The following is a 13,673-nucleotide window of genomic DNA, read 5'->3' as shown; positions in this document are numbered from 1 at the left end:
GTAATTTATCAATTCAATCCCTTCATGCATGCACAGAATTGGAAACAACCAGTACTGATTGATAGACTTGAACGTGTACCAAGATTGACAGACTATCTTGCTCCAGTTGATAATAAGTGCCGTCAAGGCAGTTGTACCAGCCAAAAGGAGAGCGCAAGCAAGCATCTGCAATTCTTGCTTAGGGCCCTCTAGAAATAAATATCTGATTAAAAAAATATCAACAGAACAACTATAGTCCTAACAGATTCCATCTCCTATTTCTGTGCATTTGTACTGTAGTTTCGTCACTTTCGTAAGACGGGGATGTTTGGGTTGGTAGATGTACAATGACTTAAAATGTAATAGGCTATTGCTTGCACACGCTTGGCACATCCGAATTGCTAGATCGTATGGCCTCACATGAGATTGATCATATTCAAAATAATTAAATGTATCGGACTCACATGCATCGAATGGTGATAATCGAAGCATAGGTCCATACAAAAGCTCGTGAAAGGCAACACTACTCATCCCAATGATTGATACCCTCATGCCCCAACTCCAAGATTTGGCTTTTGGGACCAGGTCTGAACAACTGTAGGAAGCCAAGGCAGCGGGATTTGCAGACGCTATCAAACTTGAAATTGACGAAAGCCACAGAAAAAAGGGGGTATATGTCTTGACCATTAAGGCCCCCCCCTATAGCCATTTTAGCAAGAGAAATCACCAGAGAGAGGACAACATCTTGGCCAGCAAAGAAAAAGTTTTAGTCAAAGCAAATCAAAGCAAAGCGCCAAATAAAGTGGAAAAACTCTTGTATAATCAGTCAACAGCAAGCTTGGTAAAGTCGTCGGTGCAGTCACCAACACTGCTTTTTCGGTTCTCCAAGGAACGGAAACCCTAAAAAATTGTGCTCTTTTATGTGCCTCCTGGGAATGCAAGATGAAGAGTGAGAAGCAGCGCAACTGTGCTCATTCTTTTGCAGAAGTACATTCAAATCCCAATGCCTGACAGAAGCTCCTCCTCGGAGGAAACAAAAATTCATTTTGATTCTCTGATGTCCATGGAATTGCATAATGGCATGCAACCCACACCCCATCAACCATTCGAAAATTTTCGATGCTTGTTTTTTTCCCGGATCAAAAAAGACCGGCGCACAATTTTCACAATTTTCACAATTACAAGGATCAGCAAAAGAAGAAGACATGACATCTGTGTATTACTCAAGTGGTGACACTGGTTGATTGCGATTGCCACCATGACACGAGATCCATCCTCTGTTCATAACCTAAAAGCAAACCGACATAATTCAAGTCTCTCTACACAATAAAATTATATCTGGCAACAAAAAACCAGTGTTCACCAAACAACAAACAATCATTAATAGCGTAAGACGATTGAAATTAAATGGATGCCGAACAAGTACGTGAAATTATTAGGAGTACAGTAAACAGATAAGGGTTCCACCTCATCTATCAACAAGTACGGGATCAAAGTAGCTAAACAAAGGAGAGAGCAGGAAGAAAAGAGAGACATCAAAATGTCTTCATAAGAGGTTCACAGAGAGGATAAACACACAATAAAATTCAAATGGCTATAACTAAAAGTCAGTATCGATTAGAATGATGACATGAAATTTATTATGTTAATTTATCTCATAGAACAGAAACCATGAATCAGGGAAATAATTCAACCAAATTGTCAAAAAGTAGCGGTAGAAAAAAAGAAGACGCATAAGAGAATGGATAGAGGATGCGTGTGAAAATGAAAGCCAGGTTTGGATCCATCTGTAATATATTGCAGTCCTACACCTCAACCATTCAACTTCTGCCCCCACATATTGTCAATTTGATTTCACTGCTATCTAATCTTATCCTGTCATTAAAGAAGGAGATCCGGAAGGAACTTTGATTATTTGGTGCGATTGCCTTAGGACGAGACAAATTGCCTCACAAAACAAAATTTTCCTAGGGCACTTCTCCAATAATTCCAAAGGAACAAGTAATCACTGCAAGATTAAAACATTCGAGCAAAGAAGAATCCATTAGAATGTCAAAAATGCCGACAAATCTACACTCTGACTAAAAAGATGGCCAGGTTCCAGCGTACGGGATCTCCTTACATCGAAGAACCAAATTTCATGTGATTTACAAACAAATGCGGTCTAGAATAGAGGAATCTGCACTGCCCTGATCCCAGCTTAAGTTGTTAATGTAAGCAAAAGAAAGTAGGAAACACTAAAGAATCACAACTTCTCTGAGCAACATTTCCATACAAGATTGGATGAGTCTATAAAATGCACAGACGAAGGAAATTCTGTCCTATATTTGCAAGAGATGTAAATAGAGCTTGCAGGTTGATGATCTTTGAATGTCATATCAGCAAAGCAGTTCATGAGTTATCAGGCTGATCCTCGGAAGTTCCCTCCCCTTCATTTCCACTTTCAGATTCGGCAGGATTCCTTTCGCTAAATTTTAGACGAAGTGGACGACCCATCAATTCCTGCCAGAGGAAAGAGTTCATATCATAAGTCCAAATCAAAAGAACAGCTAACATTACTTAGTGAACTGGTTAACATCATCTATGTATGCCTGAATCTTTGCATGCTATTCACTTGTTCATACACTTATGACTACATGAGCAGGCACCGAGCTACCGGTGGGACAATGGCTAAAGCAACAGGCGTGATCTATCATATAAAGAGTTCATAAAACAAAAAATACAAAAGGGAAAAAAATGGCACATTCATTTATTTTCTATCTCCAGCATAGACTGGAAGGACACAAAATCCAGATAAACTGGTCTTTCAGTTACTAAGTTAAATGCTCTTTAATGTTACAAATCATCCACATTTCAATATCAAGACACTTCTATGGTCTCAGATATCAGTTCACTGCTCTCAATCACGGCCACATGATAAATCATTATAAACCTGGTGGTTTGCTTATGACTAGTTTTACATGTACTAGAGCAGGCCAATGTCCCCAGGAAAGGCATAGTCTTTACATCTACTCTACTCTCCTGGGACGACTTTGTATATTTACTTGATATTCCATTTCTGGCGAAGTCTAAGGACAAATTTGAGGAGCATATCTTTCTGGTCATGAGTAGATTATTTACCACATATATCTAATTAGTTACTTACAGAATGCACTTAAATGACATTTCAAGGAACAATGATTGCTATATAAAGCAGCTTCCATGAATATGATGCCTGAGTGGACCAGTTGATGCTGTCATGAAATGTACTATCCGTGCATAACAACAATTAGCAAACCATACTATTCAAATATTTTGCTCAGGCATTACCTTTCCATCCAATGCAGAAATTGCTGCCTCAGCTTCCTCCCTTGTGGCAAACGACACAAATCCATAGCCAGCAGATCTACCAGAAGGGCTTTCGAAAACCACTCTACTCGACACGGGATTAAAGTTCTCTGAAAACAATTCTCGAAGATGGGTCGATCTAGCTTTCCAAGCTAAATTAGACACATAAAGCTTGTGACGGGTCTCCTTAGCAGGGGGAACATTAGGTGGAGGCGGAGGAGGAGGTCTCCTAAATCTCTTTGCAAACTCTACTCTAATAATCCTCCCAGAGACTTCCTGCATCAACACATCCAATATAAGGAAGTGAACTTACGATGTGTGAAACTAAATTCAAAAGGAGGCACTTTTCTTCACGAGGTAACTATTCAGTTTGCAGCTATCTGATTTAAAGACCAATGCTATCTATAGCTGAACACAACACAAGCAGGGTGCAAATTATAGCTGAAAACACGCTCATAGAAATGATCAGGTCACCTCAACACAACAAGAATAGTGCACATTATACCGAAAACATGACCTGCATCCATTATCTTCAAGGAAACTCCTCGACCGCGCAGTGATCTTCTCAATTCAAAGTCATTTCTCAGGTTTTACAGGCAAAATTACTAAAGAGGGTATGAATGCATATACAAAGAGAAGCTTCAACATCAGAGGAATCGCAACATGGTCAAGCTAAAGACCAAAAACGTCGCAACAACTCACAAATGAATCGAATTTCTCAACGACAGCCTGAGCTTCTTCCCCGGAAGACATTGTCACGAAAGCATAACCTCTGCTTCTTCCATCCTTCTGCTTTATAATCTGAAACGCAGACCTACTACAGTTCAGTTTCAAACCGAAAAAAGAAGAACAAGAACAAGTCTACAGATAAATAGAGATGACAGTTGAACGAAAAGAACAAAAAGAAAAGTAAAACCTCGACGTCTTTGGCAGTGCCACACTGGCCAAACAGGTTCTTGATGTCTTGAACGGAGAGCGACCAGGGCAAATTGACCACGTAGAGCTTCTTCTTGATGTTCTGCTCCTGGGTTTCCTCGTCGGCCTCGGCCTCGGCCTCGCTCTCGGCCGCCATTTCTTGGACCGCGAAGCACGGCCCGAGGCATGGTTTCCCGGCTCGCTCGTCGCGAGGCACGCGAAGAAGAAGACGAAGAAGAAGCCGCCCGCGAAGCGAGCTCGACGGCCGCGGAGGCGGAGTCGCCGGAGAAAACCGAAGCTTGAGGGAACCCGACGGCGGCTTGGCGGGCGCAGGGGAGCGGGAGTGGAGAGGAGACGACGACGATGACGACGACGACGATCGTCCGGAGAAGATGGAGAGCGCGGTCTCAAGGGTCGCCATTGCCAGCGGCTTGGAGAGGAGGAGAAAGAGGATAAGGAGCGGGATTGAGAGAGATATTTTGAAGCTGAGTCATCGTCGTCGTCGTCGACAAGTTCGATCCTTTCGCTGGTTTCTTTCTGCGGTCGTGATGCGGCGGCGCGATACGGCGGGGGCCCCGGTTTCAGGCGGTCGCTCCGATCCGGATCCGATTCAGTGAGTGGATGACCCGAATCCGCCTTTTAAGTCGGGACGGATTTAGACGGAAACTATTACATTGGGGTGCTAAAAAAATTGTTCAACTTTTGTATTTGTACTCCTAAACCTTTTTTGAGTACTAATTTAATTTTAAACATTTTTACTCAATTCAATTCAATCATTTCCGATCAATTTTCACCGGATTTTGCTATGTAGACATTGGCCAACTAACGTGACCATGGACGAGACTTAACCCTCGCCAGATCTAATGAGGGTGAGCCGCCCAACATGAGGCCACCCTCGCGACCACTGGGGAGGTGGCCGACGAGGTGGATCGCTAGAGGTCCGACAACTAGCTGGAGGAGAGAAAGGAAAAATTAAAAAAAAAATAAAAAAAAATCAAAAATATTAAAATATTATTAAAAGTTATCAACGTCAATATCGATTAAGCCACACGCCCGACCAACATTTAATAAGCAAAATCCAATCAAAATTAACCGAAAATGATTGAATCGGCACTAAATAATAATTAAATTAATAAAATACTATCAAAATGCCTCTAGGTATCAAAATACTATGAAAAATTGTGAAGTATCCTAAGAATATTCATCTTTTTTTTAGGGATTTCAAGGAGATGATAGGAAGGCATTTGTGGAACTACTCCTCCAAGAGATGAGAGAAGAAAATGAGTGATGATGAGTTGCAATGGGTCGCAACAAGTTCGGAACATTGAACAATGTTCTTTTTTGAACATTGAACAATGTTCTTTTTGCTATTTATTGGAATCATATGTTTTTTTAAGGTGTTATTTCTTGTGTAATCCCTCCATAGTCATATTGAGTCTTGTTCAAGACCTTTGAGAGTGTGTTGCTTTTCTCATGCTGAAGTTTGTCTTAGATAATGGTTAAATTCAATTCAATAATGTATTGTTTCCATATATGTTTGTTGACGGAGTGCTGGTAATGCTTTTACTACTTTTTAGACTTTTCATCCACAAAATCTTTAAAATAGATCTCATGGTTAAACTTTTTGTTACTTTTCCTTGTGCTACTTATTACGAACATTACATATATTTTTATTCTTAATGTATAAAATCAAATCTCATATCTTCTTGTCTACTGACTCAATAATATGTGCAATGTAAATTTGAATATATATTTTTCCTTGTGCAACTTACAGCAAACATTACATATAAAGAACTATGCCGGTATCAACGAATGATCTTGCTTCTTATCCGTTCATATATTCTAATGCTCTTGTGTTAGTCTTAATTGACTCATCATATTATCATACGTAATATCACTTTTTGATTCTCTATGCATTTTGCATATAATGCATAATCATGGATTGATTTTATGAGAATTTGTTGATTTGAAAACAAATATTTTGTTTGGATGATTTTGTTATGTTCTAAAATGTTAGTTTGTGCTTTCCTAATTTTATTTCTTTTCAAGAATACGATTATTAATAAAAATGACTTTAAATCCGCAATTCACTAAATGGTGAATAAGATAGGATATGAGAATATTCGACTTCAAATCCATAGCTCACCAAATAGCGAATAGGATATGAAAAAATTCATAGATTTTTTTTATCATATTCTATCCAATCCAATTCTGTATAGAAATCTAACGATCAAATACAACTTAAGATTTTATAATATTTTCTTTTCTTTTGTAAATTTTTTGTTTCCCAAAATAGAATGTGTATATGTTTTGTTAATATGGCATTGACGATGTATCGTGTAAAATGACAGATTGACATTTAATGGCCACATCAATATTTAATGGTCGACATTAAACAAGAGGGTGAATTCAAACGAAAAACTTATAGTTTAAGGATTCGATTGTATGTAAAAAAGTTAGGTGACTTTTTTGAACATTTTTGTAATAGTTGATGAACCTCTAGTACTTCTGTCCAGGAACCTTTCGTATGTCAAGGCTCGAAATCTAGCAGAATTGTACCGTTGTTGGTATTTTGAGCAAATGAATATGTTGATACAAATATGAGTTCATATAATAAAGCCAGCCAAATGCGCAATTTCAGAATCCGGGATTTTGGGCCGAATCCAATTCGATTTTTCCAAAAGAGCACCTTGACAGGCTAAACGGCTTAGAGAGAGGAAGTCCAATGTGAATTCAATCTTCACACATAAACCCAAAACACCAGAATTTGGACCGTTAACGAGTGCAAAAAGCCCATTGAAACTCCCTTTAATAAGCTCATGGGCAAATATGGGCTAAAAGATTAGTACCCAAAAAAAGAGAGGAAGAAATCCTCAGGCGATTGCTGAACATTGGAGTCACCAATCAGAAGCCAGTGATGAGAAAATCCTCAAGTGATGGAAGCAGAAATGAGCACCCAAGCTAAAGAAAAAGAAGAGGTGGAAGATAGGCTAGAGCTATGCCTGTCTGTTTCACCAAAAATAAACTGTATCGAAAAATATCTTTGTAGGAGCTTATTTTCAAGAAAAGTTATTTTTCTGTATATATCGTTGTCTATTGTACATAATACGACAGTCATTTTGTGATGTTACGAGAAAATTATAAGACGCGCATTTGAGAAAGTGTCTCAAATGCAATCACTGTCCTAGATTCAGACGTCAAAGAGTTGGGTCGACTCCATGGATCTCAGCTCAGGCTGTTGGGTTCCAATTGTGTTTTGAAAATGATTTGATAATTAAAAATTGATATTATCTTCCTAAGTTAAGCCACAGTTTTTTCATTGACTACGAAAAGAATTCTGGGCCACTCATCCTTCTAAGCGATTCTAATCCTAGAAAAAAAAAATGGAAATATATTTTTTTAATAGTTAATTTCCGGCGAACCAAAGGAAACAAATCTAACTATCGACAATGATCTTGGAACGATCAAATACAAGACAGACCCACCAAAATCATATTCAGAATCTTGCAGGGGGCAATGAATTCTCTCGAGTTGAGGGACTCGAGTTCGAATTTGGTGCCTAACATCTCAAAATATCTTAAGGACTCAAGAAAGAGAATGACGTACCAGAATTGATGGGCACTGAGCCAAGTGGCTTTTCATTCGTTGTATAGTTAGGATGGATAAGCTCGAAATATGATTGCTGGATCAATACAAGTACAAATGATGACTCCTAATCGAATCACCCGCATCAACACGACCTTCGATTACGACTCATCTTACCATGAACCACCTAATCAGAATTCAAGAAAAGAGAAGTATCGCTTAAAAATCAAGATGAATTGTATCAAGTTTGTACATTAATTTCGTCCATCACATCATCGATAGAGCTTCTCGATCTAACTTTCCGGTTTGTCTGAGAGTGCTTCCGTGCTGTGGTTAAGCACAGCACGCAAGATCCCCCGAAAGTCCCTCGTGCCCCATGCCCTTGTGCGCAACTGCCTCCTTGTATCTGCAACTCATTGATTGTGCAAGTGGTCCGTGCCATCTTTTGCCTATACGAATGAGGCTGAAAACGATGCCCCCTTTCCGAAATCACTAATCCTTAGATGGCCTCGCTAAAGGCGATTTCTCAAGGGCTGTGCAGCTCTTTTCCCCTTAGCAAAGGACCATTTCCGCTTTCCAGAAGGCCTGTTTGGTGTCGTTCTAGTGATCATAATCTTTTTTGATTAGATGTCTCTCGGGTTCTAATCATGTACGGTTGCACGATGAAAGACTTTCACTTTCCTCCTATAGCAACCCCGATTTCATGTTTGAATTTATGATTATGACTTTTGACGACGAGTTTAACTCAGACTTCGGCTCTTTATTTGGAATTTTTTCAGAGGAAACGACGGGCTTTCTGCTTTGGGTGGCCTCACACAACCCCGAAAACATTCACGAAGCAACGAATTCTTTGTTGGGCGACGACCTCTTAAGGCAAGCAACACGCCCAGTTTCAAATCGGTGTCCCTACTCTTCAAGATTAGTCAATTCATAACACCTCCTATCGGCTTGCGGTTCAACTTCAAAGACCAAAAGTACTGCGAGTGTCACATAACGTCTCGGTTTACGTCACGAGAGAAAACGATTTCTTGCGGAATCCTCCATCCCTTGGCTCCAGCGCTCACCTTCCCGAGTCGGGACGATGCCTTTCCCTGAACCATGTCGACATGTTCTTTCGACCGGGCACTCGAACCAAGAGGTGGGTCAAGCAAAAATAGCGATTAGCCATAGGCCGGGGATATTGCCTCCCCTAAAAAATCTCTCTCCTAAGTCGGGTCAAGACGGTACTGCAAAATACAGAACCGAAAGCGATCCCGGCAACAATCATGGTCGATCCTCCCTTGTTCTGATCCTCTCACCCCACCTTTGGTTCTTTCCTTCTTTCCCTCTTTCCCTCTTTGATTATTCATACGTAAGTCCAAGGAAGTAAACATCATGTCCAAGCAGGCCCCGCCAAGTTGGGGGAGCTTTACAGCAACTGATCTTTCATTTTCATCTTTAATGGAGGGAGAAAATGGCAAATGGGTCAAGGTGGGCGGCGGCCAACGGTGGAGAGAGAGAGAGAGAGAGAGAGAGAGAGAGTTGAACTGAGCTTGGCGTCACCAGAACGATTTTACCTCCGCTTTGGCAATAGTCTTTATAAAGTGGCTGGTGGCTCCTCCTGTCCACACTTATCCCACTTCACATCATGCTTTTGTCTTCATGTAGTGGTCATGCCTTAACAATACAACATAGGTCGGTCGGCTAAAAACATGAGACTTTTATGAACTGTACTGAAATGAATTGAGATTATCCAATTCGATAATAATCACGTAAAACCCGTCACTTCAAGATTTCAATCATACATTCCGACACTTCGGCTGAATTCAATGAACATTCACTCGTAATCCAGCCTTAGAAGATTTTTTTCAGGACGGGTTGTATTGGATTCGACCCTTCACCATCGAGAGAGAGAGAGAGAGAGAGAGCAGATGAGCAAGTTGAGCCGAGTTTGGGCGATTCTAGAAGGGCCCTCATGTGGCATCGCTAACATAATTTAATGCCCCTATAGGAATAGCAAATTAGGTTAGATGTTGGTGACCTTCCATGGCGTTGTGGAAAACCTTAAAGAAAGGTCCATGGATCGCCATGGGCGTGAAAGGTGCGGCCTTTAATTATTATTATTATTATTATTATTATTTTAGGGTTCACATGACATCATATAATCGGAGACTTCAGCATGCGGAAACCAATAAAATTACGTCACGGCGTAGGCAAAGTCGACCAAGCCGGGCCCCACATTTGGAGGAAGAGGACAGGTGGAGGGCGCAGAATCAAGGAGAACGAGGACCATGATGGAGTACACGTATTGGTCACGAAAACGCGGAGCAAATGCCCAAATTTTTTATTAGTGGTATATATTTTTCTATTTTATTTGGGAGTAAATTATAATTTTAAAAAAATAATAATATATAGGTGGAGGATGATGACATTTTTGGAATGGGAAAGCCAAGGAGGAGATAAGTTACAATTTGAGAAGCACCTAGGATGGGAGTGAGATCCACATCCTAACCCCACTTTCCTTTTTTCCATAGTGGGCTGCCCCTCATTGTGGCCACCTTCCACATAAGAAAAAAGTGAAATCCTAGAATTGGGCATGCCGCATTGAAATTTTGATACTGGAGTATCCCTCCCAACTTTTATAAATGTAGATAGCGTGCAAAATGTGGTTACAATCTGATTCCTCGTGTGTCATGGTGCTGCGGAAGTATCATTACGTTCGGAGGAAAATGCGTGAAATCTGAACCGGCTATGCAATTATCGGGTCAAGACTCAATGTGTAGATTTTTGACATGATTGGTTAAGAGCTATAACTCTTTGAAGCGACGGAGCAAGACCTTTTGGTTCTATCCATTTTGCAACTCAAACGATCCAAGGTAGTTTCCAATAAATATGGATTGTGCTCTTGTCGACGTTGCTCAAAGTTTTCGTCACAGATGAAGGTATGAGTATGTCTAGCTCCCCGCATTGAAAAAAATTACTTGACTTACATGGCATGTTAATAGCAAGCAATATAAAAATTCCACCAAAAATCTTTTTTTTTTTTTTTTTTGTGTGGTTGTTTCCATCTAGATCAACTAGCTGGTGGACATTAGGCCAAACATGTTTTCAAGATCAACAATAGTTAAAAGCTACTAATGTTGATTCATAGTCTAAACAGAACCAATAAATGGTTGATTAAGTTAATTGGCCACGGATTTTCATTCTAAATAATTTGTGTGTTTGTTTCACTGATAAAATCATGATAGAGTAAAATATTTTTCACAAAAATTATGTCTAAGAAAAATGATTAATCTTAATTTATTTGGTAGTTTCAAAGAAAGATCTCGCTCTTGTCATAAAGAAAAGCAATTTCTCTTGACGTTGTCTTCACTATATGAAAAATATTTTTCGCAAATCCATCAATCTTTCCGTCATTCAAATAGTGAAAAGTCGAAAAGTAATTTATCCAAAATTACCAATATTTTCACTCTGCCGAGGAAATGATTGGACCGTACCGATTTCAGAGCCAAAGAGAATCTTTTTTAGGCCACGGTTTTCGCGGCTCGCGATTGATGATGTGAGCTACAACAGCCGGGATGCACATGTTTCATATGGGCGACGAATGCTGCTCCTCACCAAAACCTAGACAAACGTGTTTACCTCGGCACATGTCCGAAATTAAAGATGACTTCTTCGCACGAGATTTGAGTCGAGAAAAAGCGTGCCTTCTTGTGGTTTTGGGCAACGAAGGCGACATGACATTACAGGTGGATAGAAGTGAATGCCCATGAACCGGGCAAGACGAGATAAGACCTTGGAAAAAGATACTTCAATTATGTTTGATCTACACCACTTGGAACCATTAATGTTACACCCGCAATTTTCATGTCTACCCACTTCGAGTCGGTCAACTGGGAAAAATTACTCTTTTTTAGGGGTAATGATGATTGGAAGTAGCTGAAATTTTGCCTGTTAATTTGTAATTTTATTTTTATGCTTGATTAAATACCTTAACTTTTCCGATAATTCAATGTGAGGACTTCGGGTCTGTTTGGTTCAGCTTTGGGGAAATACGCTTGGGAGAATGCAAATACCTTTGAGATAAAGGGGTTTTCCGAAATGCTAGACTATTTGGTAAACTATAACTGAAAAGTGTTTTAGAGAAATACAAAACTGTTGGGTAAACATATATTTGAAAAGCCTTTTAGTGTGACCAAATTAAGTTTTTTAGTTTTAGTATTTTTAAAATTGTAAAAAAGAAACAATGACTATATAACCTTTTACATTTTAATGTTGAGAGTAATGTAAAAGATATATATTAGTAAATTTATTTAAAAATTATATTAAAAGAATATGATTATAGATTAGATGCAAAACTCAATTTTTGGCCTAGGGTTCTTTTAGGTTTGTTTTCAACTTTGAATAATTTTTTTAAATTATTGTAGTATTAATCATTTTCGTTAATTAATAATCATTCTAGCGTATTGATAAAAAGTTGGGCTATTGATTGTCAAAAGATAAAAATAACAAAAAAGGTGAACCCAACATTTGCAAAGGGTATTTATTATTTTTAAAAAATAAAAATAAAATCGATGAAACTTCTTTAGATCAACGGCGGTTGGAATGTGGGGAAGATGATCGGTTTAAAAAGAAAAAGAAAAAGAAGTCAACGGATGAATAGTAGATGTGGACTTGCATTTCAAATGCCAGCATTTGGCCAATGATACCTCAAAATGCTAAACCAAACATCTAAATTTTTTCCCAATGGACTTTCGAGGCTGAAAACTCATTGGGAATGCTGAACCAAACGGGGCCTCCATTTGCAATCGTAAATGGAACAAGCGAATTGGGCGCCTAGGCCGATAAATAATCATTTTCTATTTATATCGAAATCTAATGTAACCTCTTAAAATGATGTCATGTCAATAGAATTGTATTGGATATATTGGATGACCAAGATCATTTAAATTGGCATGTTTTCTCCGCTCATCAGCTGATATACTTAAATTGTGATGACATAATTTTTACTTAGTAGACAAGTTAGTCAATTATTGGCTTAATTTTTGCTAAGTAAATCACTGACAAGAAAAAATAAAGTAAATTGCATAGGTAAAATCACGTGATATTGCAATTTGTTAACCGACTTCTCACGTTAACCTATATTCGAATAGTTAAAGCACTTGATTGAATAGAAAATGTTCATGCACCTGATTGGAAAACCGAAAAACAAAATTACCTACTTGTGATATTATTGTTCTTTTTCCTATTCGGTCACTATCTTAAATAGCGACTCGCACCATGTAACACGTTGCTTTTTTTTTTTTTTTTTGGATCCAAAACACGTTACTTGGTCTCTGATACTTGGTAGTCCTTAGTGGTCAGATTATATCTTTAAGATTTGACAGGAAGCTAAGCAAAATGTTGTGTCGAAAATAAATGCGCTCTGAATTTCCCACCTCCTTTTCTTTCTTTCCGGGATAAAATCTTTCCAAGGAAAATATGGATTACGACGTAGTAAGAGTTTGCCCTAGAAAGGACCCTGCTTAAATTCCGTTTCTGACCCGGGGCGACCTGGCAAAATCATTTACGCCACAAGACTCCAGAAGTCACCTCCCCCTGTCAGAGCTTTTTTTAAGGCGGCCAATGGCCATGTCCCATCCCCAAAGACGCAGAGCAAGCCGACAGCCAACCCTTTCCCTTTTGTCCCACCCCCGATCCGTTCCACACGTCCGGCCGCCGTGGGACCCGCCGCGGCTGGTGGTTCTCATCGACACCTGCCACCTGCCACCGGCCACCGGCCACCGGCCACCGGCCACGAGGTTATAACAGCGACGTTCCCTCGGGAGGGGGCAAAAAGAAAACAGGAACGTTCTAAAAATGGAAGCTACAGGATTCACAAAATCACA

At 39.4% G+C, this 13,673-nt stretch overlaps 1 protein-coding gene across 1 annotated transcript; it reads right to left on the bottom strand.

Moving 5' to 3' along the window:
• Window positions 1-2,003: 2,003 nt before the first annotated feature.
• Window positions 2,004-4,718, bottom strand: LOC104442027 (28 kDa ribonucleoprotein, chloroplastic). Its single transcript, XM_010055316.3, has 4 exons — window positions 4,223-4,718; window positions 4,009-4,107; window positions 3,289-3,582; window positions 2,004-2,481 (listed from the first exon to the last, which is right to left on the bottom strand). The coding sequence occupies exons 1-4, from the start codon at window positions 4,640-4,642 to the stop codon at window positions 2,371-2,373; spliced, it is 924 nt and encodes a 307-aa protein (XP_010053618.2). The 5' UTR covers window positions 4,643-4,718; the 3' UTR covers window positions 2,004-2,370.
• Between the last annotated feature and the right edge of the window lie 8,955 nt (window positions 4,719-13,673).

This window comes from Eucalyptus grandis, chromosome 4 (genome assembly GCF_016545825.1).
Source record: "Eucalyptus grandis isolate ANBG69807.140 chromosome 4, ASM1654582v1, whole genome shotgun sequence".
Classification (NCBI taxonomy): Eukaryota; Viridiplantae; Streptophyta; class Magnoliopsida; order Myrtales; family Myrtaceae; genus Eucalyptus; species Eucalyptus grandis.
The sequence above is the reverse complement of the archived record's forward strand: the minus strand, read 5'-3'. Positions and strand labels throughout refer to the sequence as shown.